Raw genomic sequence first — 15230 nt, 5'->3', positions numbered from 1 at the left:
TAGTGTTTTTTTTTTTTAAAGTAACACTACATTTTTTCACATATAAGAAACTTACAACTGTATAACTCCCAGTTCTTCCTTGTTTGTGCTGTTGTCATACATTTTACTTTTTTTTTCTTAAGATTTTATTTATTTACTTGAGAGAGGGAGAGAGAAGGAGCATGAGCATGGAGAGGGTGAAGCAGATTCCCCACTGAATAGAGAGCCTGATGCAGGCAATCCCAGCACCCTGGGATGATGACCCTAGGCAGACACTTTACTGACTGAGCCACCCAGGCACCCCTCATACATTTTACTTTGATATATGCTACAAATCCACAATTCATTGCTACAATATTTACTTGAGGCAGTCAATTATATTCTAAAGCATGTAAAAAAAAACGTTTTTTTTCCCCAAAAAGTAATTTATTTATTTATTTATATATTTATTTATTTATTTTTATAAATTTTATTTTATTTTTTATTTTTTAATTTTTATTTATTTATGATAGTCACACACAGAGAGAGAGGCAGAGACACAGGCAGAGGGAGAAGCAGGCTCCATGCACCGGGACCCTGACGTGGGACCTGATCCCCGGTCTCCAGGATCGCGCCCTGGGCCAAAGGCAGGCGCTAAACCGCTGCGCCACCCAGGGATCCCTATTTTTTTAAATATTTACTTCAGACCATTTGATATTATTCTAGAACTCCTGGGGGCGCCATTCTATTTTTTTTTTTTCACTTTTTCCCACTTTGACTCTTAGGGTTTTCATCTCTCTGCTGAAATTTGACGTTTCTACTTGCTGTTCAACTTTTCTACTAGAGCATTTAATTTATTAATAATAGTTATTTTAAATTCCTTATCTGGTAGTTCCAATATCTGGGTCATCTCCATGTCTTATCCTGTTGATTACTTTGCTTCTTTCCTTTTTCTTTAAAGATTTTGTTTATTTGAGAGAGAGCAAGAGAGTACATGGGCAGGAGGAGAGACAGAGGGAGAGGAGAGAGAATCCTGAGCAGACTCCTTAACTGAGAGCAGAGCCTGACTCTGGGCTTGATCTCACAACCCTGAGATCACAACCCGAGCTGAAATCATGCGTTGGTTGCTTAACTACTGAGCCAAGCAGGTGCCCCTGATTACTTTGCTTCTGGATAATGAACATGCTTTTTTATGTATTGCTTATAATTTGTTACTGATTGCAAGATACAGGATTTAAAACAGTAGAGACTTACGTACATAGTATTTAGTATTTATTCTGGATACATCTCTTCTTTTGTTAGGTTTATTAGTGTGGGAGTTCCAGTTAGAAGATGAGTTAGGTTTGGGTTTTATTGTTGCCTTAGGTGCACACAGAGCTTCAAATTCCTCCAGTTTAGGATTGGTTTGCTGGAGGGAGGGTTTTTCTTCAGTGTTTACGCTTCACACTCAGCTCTAGGTCTTTCTTTTATTGCTGGGTGCTGGCTTACCTGGTGGTGGGAGCAGGGATTCTCTGTTATCTTGGTTTACCTCAGGGTTCAGCCCCTGTTTTTCTGGGTCTTGGGGGAGAGGGGTGTAGATCTTTCTGGTGATCTTGCCCTTGTCCCAGAGGTAGGACGCCTCTAATGGCCCGGATCAGAATTTCCTGTCTTTCCCCCAGGCATAAAGGGTTGTTTTATTTTTCTTTTACTCTGCCCCAGCTGCCTTGGGAGTGACAGAATTTGCCACCCTAACCCTGGTGGTGTACGATTTTTATTCTTTAGAGAAGGGACCAAGTGGACCTTTGCATTTTTCCCAGAGTAGTGATTGCTTTCCTTCTCCAGATTAGCACTACTGAGAGGCTCTGGCCTCTTGTCTAGTATTTTTTTTTCCTTTAAGATTTTATTTATTCATTCATAGAGACACACAGAGAGAGAGAGAGAGAGAGAGAGAGAGAGAGGCAGAGACACAGGCAGAGGGAGAAGCAGGCTCCATGCAGGGAGCCCGGCGTGGGCCTCCATCCCAGGTTTCCCAGATCATGCCCTGGGCTGCAGGCGGCGCTAAACCGCTGCGCCACCAGGGCTGCCCTTGTCTAGTATTTTTTATGAACATCCAATCCACTGAAGTCTGTGGAGAAAAATCTCTGAATGTTTAGGCTCTTGCTAACCCACACGAGACATTTAGTAATTCATTAAAAATTGTACCTGAGTTCTTCTTACTTACTTTTTTTTTTTTTTAAAGATTTTATTTATTCATTCATGAGACACAGAGAGAGAGAGAGACAGAGGCAGAGACACAGGTAGAGGGAGAAGCAGGCCCATGAAGGGAGCCCGACATGGGACTCGATCCCTGGTCTCCAGGATCCAGCCCTGGGCTGAAGGCAGGCGCTAAACTACTGAGCCACCGGGACTGCCCCTATTCTTACTTACTTGCTCATATCTTGGTCCCATCATTCTCCTTTTGCCACAGGTGAGCCAGAGCTTGCATCTCTCCACAGAGGTGCCTGTTTTTCCTTAAATTTCAGTCTAGTAGGTTGCCCTGTAACCTCAGCTCTCTGATGGCTTCAAGAAAAGTTGTGGTTTTGTAGATTATTTGTTTTTTTTTTTTCTTGTCATTGGAGTTGTAGTGATGCTCTTCCCAGCTTTCCACATCCTAAATGGAAGTTAGAAGTCAAGGCAATTCCATTTTATATGAATTTTATTTTCCAGTGAAATTAATTTACCTTTCTTTCCCTGTGATACTGTGATAAAAATACATATATTTGGTCTGCATCCACTGTTTCTAGACACAACTCCTATAATTTTCTGTTTTAAGAGCTATAAGGGCATTTTTTTGTTACAATATTTGCTTTTGTTCTCAATACCTGAAATAGCTCCAGGGCAATGAAATGGATTTCTCTTGTTATTTATATAACAAGCCCCTTTCCACCCACCTCTGAGTTTATGTTACTGAGGTGATTTTTGGGAAGTATCCAGATCTTCTAAGGATGGGGGCTCATTGCTAGAGGAACCAACCCTGTGATTAGGAGATTGGGACTTTCAGTCACAATCAGTTGTGCCTTTGTAATGAGGCCTTCATAAAAACCCCAAAAGACAGAGTTGGAGAGCTTTCAGGTTGGTGAACAAGTGGAGGTGCTGGGCAAGTGGCTTGGCTGGAGAAAGCATGAAAACCACACCCCTTCCTGAATACCTTGAACCCAAGGAGGGGGTAGTGGGACCCTCCAATTCCTAGCCAGTCAGTTGGAAGCATTTGGCATCTGAAGAGAGGGCAGGTTCCCCCCCACCCCCCCAGAGGGCAGTTTTGTGGGACTGAGCCCTTACCCTGGAGGATCTCCAGGTAGATAGTGTCAGTGATGACGTTTTGGAATATAGGTGAGATTTGGTGGGGTGAGGTCCGGAGACCACAACCAAGAAAGAAGTTTTTTTTTTTTTTAAAGATTTTATTTGGGATCCCTGGATGGCGCAGCGGTTTGGCGCCTGCCTTTGGCCCAGGGCGTGATCCTGGAGACCCGGGATCGAATCCCACGTCGGGCTCCCGGTGCATGGAGCCTGCTTCTCCCTCTGCCTGTGTCTCTGCCTCTCTCTCTCTCTGTGACTATCACAAATAAATAAATAAATACCTTAAAAAAAAAATTAAAAAAAAAAAAGATTTTATTTATTTATTCATGACAGAGAGAGAGAGAGAGAGAGAGGCAGAGACACAGAGGGAGAGAAGCAGGTTCCATACAGGGATCCTGACATGGTACTCGATCCTGGGTCTCCAGGATCACACCCCAGGCCGAAGGCGGCACCAAACCACTGGGCCACCGGGGCTGCCCAAGAAAGAATTTTTGAGACATCTTTGGTACAAAATGCTGGTTTTGTTAAAGCTCAGGGGACAGGACCCATGGACAGAAAGAGCTGCCCTGGAGTTTTGAAGAGCAGTTGATTATATACTTGGAGTTGGGGGAGGTAAGGAAAAGGGAAGTTTTCAAAATAAAATTTTTTTAAAGATTTTATTTGTTTATTCATGAGTGACACAGAGAGAGGCAGAAACAGGCAGAGGGAGAAGCAGGCTTCCCATGGGGAGCCTGATTCAGGACTCCTGATCCCAGGACCCTAGGGCCCTGGGATCACGACCTGAGCCAAAGGCAGAAGCTCCTGAGCCAAAGGCAGATGGTCAACCATTGAGCCACCAGGTGTCCCTCAAAAGAACTTTCACATGCTAAAAAGGACCTGAGATACTGGGGGCCTTGCCATTGTTAAGGTTGTTTTTTCCTCTAGTAAAGCATTAAGGTGAAGACAATTGGGAGCTTCCTTATACACGCCAGCCTAAAGTATTTGTCAATAGGCTGCAGGTTATAAGGACATTTAATTTTATCTACACTTCCTTGTGGAAGTTAGGTTATTGATAAGAATGCTTTTTTCTGTAAACCACTAAGACATTTATAATTTTACTTTTATTTTTATTTTTTTTTATGATAGTCACAGAGAGAGAGAGAGAGGCAGAGACACAGGCAGAGGGAGAAGCAGGCTCCATGCACCGGGAGCCTGATGTGGGATTCAATCCTGGGTCTCCAGGATCGCGCCCTGGGCCAAAGGCAGGCGCCAAACCGCTGCGCCACCCAGGGATCCCAGACATTTATAAATTGAGGGAGGCCCATGTGATGCAGGACTATAATCTTTATAAGTTAACCATTTGTTTTTTCTTCCCTTAGCTTTAGGGCAGCCAGGAGTGCTGAGCAATATCACGCATATCCCACTTTGGGGGATGGTTTGGGATGTCAGCTTGTGCTTTGTCCTCAGCTTGCCTTCTGCATCTTCTTCTTCTTCTTCTTTTTTTTTTTTTTTTTAAGATTTATTTATTTGTTTATGATAGAGAGAGAGAGAGAGAGAGAGAGAGAGGCAGAGACATAGGAGGAGGGAGAAGCAGGCTCCATGCCGGGAGCCCGACGCGGGACTCGATCCCGGGACTCCAGGATTGGGCCCTGGGCCAAAGGCAGGTGCTAAACCGCTGAGCCACCCAGGGATCCCCCTGCCTTCTGTATCTTCATCGTCAGAATTAAGTTAAATTGTCTGGTGTTGCAGAATTGCTTGATGTGTAGAAAACCCATACATCTGGTGTCAGAAGTCCAAAAAAATATATGGGAGCCTCAGCCACCTCTCCCCATCTAGCTAGGGTCTGATAGAATAGAGGGGAGGTTAAAGTGGTCACGGGGACCAGGTCTCTCTGCTTGACTCTGTGTTGAGCTGGGTGGAAAAATGCAGTCTAGATCTCTGCACCTGACTTATGTGAGAATATAGGTTCCTCTGCTATTTCCAAGTTTGTTTTCATAGTTGCTTTAGCTCACCTGACAGACACGTGAAAACAAGTATGTACCCACATGCCTGTGCTTGCCTAGGGAAACCTACCTGGCTTGGTGCCAGGAGGGAAAGGAAGAATGGTGTTGCCTTGAAGCCAGGTCTCATCTAAGCAGAGGTAGGCTGGCTCAACTCTGGGAGTAAGAAGGCCTAGTGCCCCAGAGGAGTTTTCTTAATTGATCTCCAGTCCAGACCCTGGCAGGGCACCGTGACAGGTAAGGCGGGAGTTTTGGATGGAACCATGGAGACTGAAGTTTTCCTTGAGAACTACTTACTCTTGAGTGGCTATGGTTCCCTTGCTCTGAGCTCCATGGGGTAAGGTTCTGGCACCTCTGTCTTTGTTGAGTAGATGAGAGGCTTCTGGGAAGATAATGTACTGATTTCATGCTTATCTCTGAAAGTTATCTCTGTGACCTTAAAAGACTGATTCCTGAGTGGGAATCATATGGCTTACAGAATTCCTTTATCCAGAAGATGAGGTGGGAGTAAGTAAGTGATCTGAATTCCTGATTATTGGGGCACAGGAATTGAGAGAGAGGACAAGCTCATGCTGAGTGCAAGATCAGAAAGGTGTTTGTCTTCTTCTGATAGACTCTGGGTTCTTCATGTATGTAGAAGTTGGTGTGGATTCCAACTTCTTTTAGTTCTCTGGACTGTCCTAACTCTAGACCAAAAGTAGTAGTGTGTGCCATCTCCCTACAGAATGCCTTCTAATGCCAGGTCTGTGGATAAGAGAAGCTATGTAGCTCTGATGAGGTGTCAAAATTTCTAGGTCCTATTCTGGGAGAATCTCTGTGCAACACTAAATGATAGTGAGCGGCATGCTGAGGAAGTAAACAAACTAATAGCAGTCAAGCCCCAGCTTAGGTTGCCCTCTGGATGTTCTTTCTCCATTAGGTCTTAATTATGTTCTTTCTCTTTTCTGGGTACTTTGGAAAAAGAGATGTGTTGAATGGGCAAGTAGCAATGTGGGAAGTAAGATTGATGTTGTAGATGCAACAATACACAGGTGTGATTTTCATGAAAACCCTTTCCTTGTTCTAGTCTTAGCATCTTCCTAGCCCTTTCTACCACCTGCTCATTTCTTTGCTGGACTGAGAGTAGCTACAGATTTCTCTGCATGTTGCTGGATACTGCAGAAATTCCTGTTTAGGTGCTTCTGGGTGGCTCAGCAGTTAAGCAACTGCCTTCGGCTCAGGGCGTGATTCTGGAGTCCCAGGATCGAGTCCCATGTCGGGCTCCCTGCATGGAACTTCGTCCACCCTCTGCCTGTGTCTCTGCCTCTCTCTCTCTCTCTGTGTCTCTCATGAATAAATAAATAAAATCTTAAAAAAAAAAAAAAGAAGTTCCTGTTTATGTTTGGGTAGAGGTAAGTGGTTGTGGGCAATGAGAGGCATATCAAGCTAGCTAGGGCTGTGAATCTGCTACTGGGAGTCTGGTCTTTGTAGGGCAGGTTTGTAGATTTTAAAATGGTAAGACCAGACCAAAACCTATACCTCAGGAAGAATCTGTGCTATAATAAATCTAATGACAACCTACTCTGGGTGTCAAGCCAGGTATCTCTTGTTGGAAGTTGCCATCAGCTAAACACTAACAGTTATCTTTCTTGGGAGTCCTAGGTGTCTGCCTGCCTCCATTTATTTCTCTATATCCTGTGGTGGAAATGGATATGAGCTCATTTTATTTAGGTCTGTGTGTAAGGCTTCCTGTTCATACATAAGAGGTTGGCTTTGGCTTTGCAGTTCAAAACCAGAGACTCACCAGCTCCTGCACTAGACTAACATACTTATTATATTCTTTGCCAGGCCACAGTAAACACAAGTGTGGAGGAAACATTTGCCATGGAAGCCAGGGAGCTGGAGAATCCCACACCAGCCTACCATCTCATTCCTGAGGCCAGCCAGCCCAGGGAGGAAGATGTCAGTGTGCAACCTCAACGGACTGCAGAAACTATGCAGCTAAAGAAGGAGATCTCGCTGTTGAATGGGGTCAGCCTGGTGGTGGGCAACATGATTGGCTCAGGAATCTTTGTCTCACCTAAGGGTGTGCTGGTATACACTGCCTCCTACGGGTTGTCTTTGGTCATATGGGCCATTGGTGGGCTTTTCTCCGTGTTTGGTGCCCTTTGCTATGCGGAGCTGGGAACCACCATTACCAAGTCTGGGGCCAGCTATGCTTATATTCTAGAGGCCTTCGGAGGCTTCATTGCATTCATCCGTCTATGGGCCTCCTTGCTAATTGTTGAGCCTACCAGTCAGGCCATCATTGCCATCACCTTCGCCAACTACATCATCCAGCCCTCGTTCCCAACCTGTGATCCCCCATACGTGGCCTGCCGTCTCCTCGCTGCTGCTTGCATATGTAAGTCTGGGGTTTAGTGGGGGCATATGTTTGAGGGTGTGGGTTCCTTTAATAATGCTAATGGTACCTGATATTTGAACACCATATTTTGCTGTTTTGGGGGAAAAGGGGCATCTTACCTTTTGAAGAAGTAATTTCACCAAAGTCATTTAACCCTGAGAGATAAGTCAGGAATGAGAGAAGTTTGAATCCCTTGTAGGGCTTTTGGTGCATGACATTCCTTTGACTCTTGACTGTTCCCAGAGTTCTGTTCCTGTCTATGTGACAGGTTGGTGCATGTCTTAAATTTGTCTTATCAGATGTTTTGATTGGAGTCAACAACACTAGTTGTAACTTAACCCAGAAAAAAACATCAGTGGTAAAGACTTTATTCTACTTCTCAAAAATAAATTATGTTGCCTCCTAGCTTTTTATTTTAAACCAGTTTAGAGGCTGAGGAAAGAGGCGTCTCTAGATTGTTGAGGTCCCAAGGTGTTATCCCTCAGCCCACAGGACTACAGTTTTCTGCCACTGCCACTCTTTGCAGCCTATTCTAAGCAGCAGGCACCACACCAAAATGGCTTTTTCTCATTGGTGTTTCAGATTTCTTTATACTGACTTTGTAAACAAGCTCTGCCTGTGGCCAGTGACAGGAAGGTGGCTTCTACCCCGTATTTGGGTTTCTGAGGACAGAACCTGAGAGATCCCAGTTGATCTCTCTTTATTTTCCTTTTTCTCTCATGAGGTGGTAAGGAGGGATTCTGTGTGAAATCGCTGAAAAGGAGAGAAGATTACTGTGAATTTACCTAGTCTCATAGAGCTAGTGTTTTAGCTGAGAAGTAGCCCAGAATTCCCTGTGTTCCTTACCACTGTGCTGCCAGAGGCACTTAATTATACTCTGTTCTTTCCATATCTCTGCTTGCAAAAGCTTTGGCAGTATATGTAGTTTATCCACAGTGTTAAAAATAGACCGAGAGTACCTTGGAGTTAGCAAAAAAGGATTGTACGGTAAACTGTGCCTCCTGACTTTAAGGAATTTGTTAAAAACAAATGTTAAAGGGGACTCCTCCACATAGAGCCCCAGGAGGAGGAAAGGTGGGTAGGTACTCAGTGGTATGCGTGGTAGGGTCTGGCCAGGGGACCTCTGGCTTGACTGAGTTCTCTAAAAAAAATAATTTTCTGATTATAAAATGTGTTCATTAGGGAGAAAATTACCCTCATAACACCCATAATCCACCACCAAAAGATGAGCACTTTTATAATTAAGTTGTGTCTTTATCTCTTTCTTTTATGGAATTGGTATTGTACTTTGCATATAATTTTATATTCTGCTTTTTAAATTTGGTATCTCATTTTTTTCCCTCTTTTTGTGGAATGTTCTTTAAAAGAAACATTTTTTAAAGTAGTATCATTTTATTATTATTATTATTATTATTATTATTACTTAAAGATAATACAGACATTACAGGCACTTTGAAAATGCAAAAAAAAAAAAAAAAAAAATAGAAAAAAGAAAAATCACCCATAATTTTAACTCCACAGAACTACTACTGCTGTTTGTGTGAAATACCTTCTAGTATTTTTTTCGGTGCTTATCTCAGTTTTTAAAGGTACTCTTGAGATCATTCTCTCTGTGATTTGTATAATGCTTAAAAATTTTAATATTTAATCCCTTTCATTAGATATTCTTAGAAAACATGGTTTAGGAACATGTAAGTAGTTTTCTTTGTATATAAAATTCAGAGTTTTTGCATCTTTTTTTTAGGGTAGAATTAATTATACAGGAGAAATACCTATGTCTAAAGAAATAAACTGTTTGAAGATTCTTCATCTATTACCCAGTTTCCTTCTAGAAGGTTTTGTGACTTTGTGCTCTTATCAGAGCACCAGGGAGTGCCTATGTGTATGGCCTTAGGGTGAATTCCAAGGGTAACTCAGTGAAAGGACACCTCTATATATAATTTTCCATGTACAGAAGACTTTTATTGGTAAATCTTTTTTCCTTTATGATTTTCCTCATTGTTTTTGTGCTTAGGAACCCCATTCCCAGGAACTGTTTGTTTTATTTATTTGTTTGTTTATTTGCTAGGAACTGCTCTTTTGATTGGAGGAGAGATCTTGCCTCTTAGAAGTACAGTCATGGTATCTGTAGCTTCTTTTATTCAAGTGTACTTTTACCCAGATCACTCACTATCAGAATTCCTTCAGGCCCCTATCCCAGAAGCCCAGGCTTTCCCCTAACGTGTACCTTCAGGTAGGAACTTGTCAGAGATGAGCTTAAGTCATAAAATGATGTCCCGTCCTAATGGACAAGACTGTGGGGTTCAGCTTACCTTCTAGGAACTTAGGGTGTAGAATTGTGTTGATGCATCATCAGACAAAGCTGGAATGTGCCGAAGGGAGTCTCTCTGGGCAGGGGTGGCAGTGAGAGCAGCTTGGTCTTTTTTTTTTTTTAAGATTTTATTTATTTATTCATGACAAACACACAGAGAGGCAGAGACACAGGCAGAGGGAGAAGCAGGCTCCACACAGGTAGCCTGTCTTAAGACTCAATCCCAGGTCTCCAGGATCACGCCCTGGGCTAAAGGCAGCGCTAAACCACTGAGCCCCCCGGGCTGCCCGCAGCTTGGTCTTAAGAGAAAAAAATTGGAAACGACCAAATAGATCATAATTAGGGGGAAAAATACAAAAATCTGCACTGATTCCATGCTGAAATTTAGGTAGGATAGGAGAATTAAGTTAGTCTTGAAATTAAGACATAAGAGGGGTCCAGGTTGTTATTTGGGAAACTGTCTACAGAAATTATAGCCATGCAAGCTAGGCAGTTAAAGTTCTATTCTAGAAGAAAGGGCACGACATTCTTCATATAACAACTGTAGGTCGGAGCTGCAAGCTGGTGGCTCATGGGCCAGACTTGACCCACAGATATATTTGTTTGGCCTAGTGTTGTAAGCAATTTTGAATTATTTGGCAACATTTGAAAATCAGGACCAGCATTTTCTGTTGTAAAATCAAAAGTTTGGCAACCTTGGACCCAAATTCCTTCCTGACACAATCAGCTGCCTTGCCTAGTGGTTGCTCCCTTTAAAGGAACATGCATTCTTTCGTCAATCACAGCCCTCTACTTCTTCTTGTGGGCTTTTTTTTTTAAATATGTAAAGCTATAGTCTTTTTGTTTTTTTTTTTAAGATTTTATTTATTTGAGAGCAAGAGTGAGAGAGAGGGAGCAAGGGGGAGGCAGAGGGAGAGCAAGAAGCAGACTCCCCACTGAGCAGGAAGCCTGGTGTGGGGCTCCATCCCAGGAACTTGAGATCATGACCTGAGCTGACGGCAGAAGCTTAACTGACTGAGCCACCCAGGCACCCCTCCCTCTTGTTTTATACCTAGTTGCTCACTCGCATTGCCTTTTTGGCCCTTGAAGGTATTGCTGTTTCAGATCCTGGCTTTTCAGCTGCCCCCCACCCTATTCCCAGGTTACACTGGCAGAGAGAGCCTAGCAACTTTCTTAGATTTCAGACTATCTTAGCTACTCATTTTCTGAGAGCGTGGTTTTCAACCGGAGGTGAGTTTGCCCACCAGGAGACATTTGGCAAAAGTCTGGAGACATTTTTGGTTGTCACACCTGCTGGGAAGGGGTGCTACTGGCATCCAGTGGGTAGAAACCAGGGGTGCTATTGAGCATCTTATAAAGTACAGGACAGCTTCACACAAAGAACGTCAATATTGCTGAAGTTGAGAAGCTCTAGCCTAAAGGTGCATTTTATTCATATATATTCCGGAGCGTGGTTCTATGGCGGGTGGGGCGTTTGGCTGCCTACTGGGCTCAGTGTGCTTAGAGGCTCTTATGGGACTGTCAGGGGAAATGACAGTTCTTGAGGTCCATAGGTCCCTTCTCTGGCCTGGTGACCAACAGTATTCTTGGTAACTCAGGTGAGCAGGAGTAGTAGATTTGATTGTGGAAGGGTGATTTTTCTGTCTTACATTGTTTATCTTTGTGGAGTCCGGCCTGTTGTGTAGGCTTACACACGTCATTAGAGAATGTTTGCCGTGAAGGTGTCCATATAGAAGTCATTCCGCATTGACACTGGTATCAAAGCAGAGGCTTGCTGACTGCTAAGTCTCCATTTCCCTCACCCCTCAGGATTTGTTTGGGAAGGCTGACAGTGATGAGGAACAGGAAGAGGAGGAATAGGAGGAGCAGGAACAGGAAGAGATGGGGGAGGGAGACTTCTGAGCGGGAGACTGAAGTGAAGAAACACTGATAGTGCCTGAATAGTTTTCTGTTGTCTCTTATTGTCTTGGACTCTGGCCTGGGCAGAGTTCTGAGAAGTAAACATATGCTCCCCTATTTTGGTCAGTTGTTATGGATCAACAGCTTTCGTGTTCTGAAGTGACATGCCTCAGAAGGACTGGGTCTTTACCATAGCCTCAAAGACCCGGGAGTCTACCCATGTATAGAGCTTGAATTGTTTGATAATAATACTAAATGTATATATTTGTGTAATTAAAAACAAGGAGGATTCTTAAAAAGGCATATACCTGACATATTCATATGCATCCCAAGAGGTAGCTCCAGATTCCAGGATTTCCATTTGGAAGGGTTTACCTTTCTTGGACTGTTATAGAACAATTTTCTCCTAATAGACTTGTAGATATCTCTCCCCTGCTTTTTTTTTTTCTTCCACCATGTTGCTGCTGTTGTTAAGGATTGCATTCCTCTGTCCTTGAGTGCCTCTTAGTAACATCCAGCTTGTTTTTGGGAGAAATTGGAAGGGTTCCTTCTTCTCCTCGTTGCTGTGGAAAAGGGAGCTGTGACTGTCAGCATAACTGGGACTGTAGCTGCAGATTGCCAAACGAGCTCCTCCTCATCAGAAAGAGAATATGAGGGGCATAGTTCTTAGAGTGCATGTATTACCCAGGATTAATTTGGATTTTAAGCACCTGAAAACCAAAAGCAGCATCGCTCAAATATACTGAAGTTTATTTCTCTCACATATTTAAGGTAGGCAGTGTGAGGCTGGTAGGATGACTTCAGAATTTTTCAGGGAGACAGGTTCCTTCCTTCTGCCTTACTGCTCTGCCATCCTCAGCGTGTGACTTTTAGCTGGTCGTCCAAGGTGGCTACTCAAGCCCCAGCTGTCAAGTCTGTACTGTGGCTGACAGGAAAGACAAAAAAAGGCAGGCTCTGTCCTTCAAAGAGACTTCCTGAGGCCTTTTTTATATGAAACTTTGCTTATATGCTGGGGCAAGAACTTACTTATTTGGCCATACCTGCCTGCAAGAAAGCCTGGTAAATGTCAGCTTAATTTTGGGCAATCCTGGGACGCCTGGATGGCTCAGTTGTTGGGCACCTGCCTTCGGCTCAGGTTGTGATCCCAGGATCCAAGATCTAGTCCTGAATCAGGCTTCCTGTGAGGAGACCTCTGCCTATGCCTTTGCCTCTCTCTCTCTCTCTCTCTCTCAATCTGTGTTTCTCATGAATAAATAAATGCATCTTTAAAAAAAAGTTTTGGGCAACCTAGACCCTAGCTAAAGTTTCTATTAGTAAGGAAAAATGGAAGAACAGATATTAAAAAATAACTAGCAGTTTTTGCCACAAAGCGACCTTGGGCATTTGTTTCTGCTTTAGGTGTGGATCTGCTATTTGAGTACTCCTTTCCCAGCAACAAGCCCCCAGAGCTTGAAGACCCTCACACAAACCCCACACTCATTGGTGCAGGCTTTCCAGCAAGGAGATGAGATCTAGAGAGGAGGGAAGGCTTGGATGTTGTCATTGTGGTAGTTTTATCTGAGCACCTGGCCTCCAGGCCCAGTCTTGTGCTTGGGCTCTGATGGACTCTATGGCACTAGATGGGGATGGGAATTTTGGGATGTTTGGAGGGGTGGGGATTAGATGGTGAAATGTTTCTTAATTAGAATCAGGAAAACATTCAGGGGACTTGGCTTCTGTTTGGTAGACTGTTGTCAGAGCTCTCTGTTCTCTGGCAGAGCTGAGAGTACAGTGAAGCAAGCAAGACTCCTGTGGCCAGCATTTAAGGGTGTATTCAACCTCAGGTTCTCCAAGTGGTCCTGAAAGTGAGTGCCTCCTTAAATTATGTGCCTTCCTTGCCTCACCCTGCTCCTGGCCTTGCTCCTTTGCACATTGTTTTAGATTAAATAGTTTAATTTTTACTGAGGAAGAAGCGTATGTGCATAGTAAAAAAGTCAGAGTATAAAATAGTATACAATGGAAAAAGTCTCTCTCCCTCTCCAGTGCTTTGGTCTTTTTCCCCAGAGGCAACCACTATGACAGGCTCTTTTGTATCTTTCTGACTGTCCTTCAGAATGGGCTCTGCAGGGACTTCTTGAGGAGCTGCCTTCTTTCACTTATTGGCAGTAGTCATTGAATTGCGCGCAATATTTACTCCTGTGCTGAGAGGAGCAAGTGTGTGTGTGTGTTTGGGGGGGTGGGGGGAGGTTGTAGCAGGATGGAGGGAAGGAGGGGTAGAAGTGAGAGGGAGAGGGAGTGCCTGTCAGTGGGGCTGAGGAGTAAGTCTGCTCCTCTTCTCCATCTCACATCCACATCTTGGTGCTACAAGGCAGAAGCATAGTGAGCATAGCCAGGGCATGGTGAGATAATCTCTTTCTTCATGTATATGTCCATCTTTTTGTCCCTCTCTCTTTTTGTCCCTTATGTCTCTTTATCTCTGTCTCTTGTCTCTTTGTCCTCTGTCTTTCGTGTATTTATCTTTCTCTGTTAGTCTTTTTCTCGCAGGCTGCACGCCCTCTCACTTCTGCTTTGCATAGTTCTGCTTCCTTCCTCTGTTTTCTTGTGGTTTTTGTTCCTCTATTACAAGGGTCTGAATGTGACTTTGACTTGCTATATTTCCCAACTCTGCTACTGTTAGGTAGATTCAGTCTTTTGGTACCCCAAACTATGTTCCTGGGAAAGGCAACTGAATAGGCTCAGCTTGGGTAATCAGCCATGATAGGCGAGGGGGAGCAATTTGAGGCAGATACCTCAAAATATCCTTACTGTATTGCACTGGGGTCTGTGGATTACTGGGCTATTAATCAGGTAATCCTTATGCTAGCTGTTCTAGGCTTAGCCCCACATAGCGAACTTTGATTTGCAGGGCAGCACCATGCATGCATTCCTTTGGCCTTTCTTCCCATATGACTTTTGCCTCCCACTCCCCATGACTGACTAGTGAGCATTTGTGTTACTTGCTAGCGTATTACAGAGTGAAATTTCTTAAAGTGTCATGGAGGTGTTTAGCCACCATGTTTATTTCCGTAGGCTCTTGGCTCTCCTGCCATTTGAGTAGAGGAATGTCAATTTTCTGATAGTTTCCTTGCTCTAGGGAATCGGTGATTAAGTGAAAAGTCATCACCATCTTGATTCCAACCAGAGTTTATCATTTCCCCTTTTTTCTTGGCAATAAGCTTAAGAAAACAATATGCTTGGGACACCTGGGTGGCTCAGTGGTTGAGTGTCTGCCTTCTGCTCAGGGTGCAATCCCAGGATTCAGGATCGAGTCCCATATCGGGCTCCTTGCGGGGAGCCTGCTTCTCTCTCTGTCTGTGTCTCTGCCTCTCTGTGTGTGTGTGTCTCTTGTGAATAAATAAATAAAATC

The 15230-nt window shown here is 43.7% G+C and overlaps 1 protein-coding gene across 6 annotated transcripts in view; it reads left to right on the top strand.

Moving 5' to 3' along the window:
- Nucleotides 1–15230, top strand: part of SLC7A6 (solute carrier family 7 member 6) — a 38002-nt gene that overhangs the window by 7876 nt on the left and 14896 nt on the right. For all 6 annotated transcript variants that reach the window (XM_038538518.1, XM_038538521.1, XM_038538516.1 and 3 more), the window contains one exon: nt 7080–7635. In XM_038538518.1, the coding sequence (XP_038394446.1) occupies nt 7116–7635 (520 nt within the window). In that variant the 5' untranslated portion in view covers nt 7080–7115. The remainder of the gene's footprint in view (nt 1–7079; nt 7636–15230) is intronic.

The sequence above is a fragment of the Canis lupus genome, chromosome 5, assembly GCF_011100685.1.
Source record: "Canis lupus familiaris isolate Mischka breed German Shepherd chromosome 5, alternate assembly UU_Cfam_GSD_1.0, whole genome shotgun sequence".
NCBI classification, from domain to species: Eukaryota; Metazoa; Chordata; class Mammalia; order Carnivora; family Canidae; genus Canis; species Canis lupus.
Note: the sequence above shows the minus strand (reverse complement) of the source record. Positions and strands in the feature narration are given on the sequence as shown.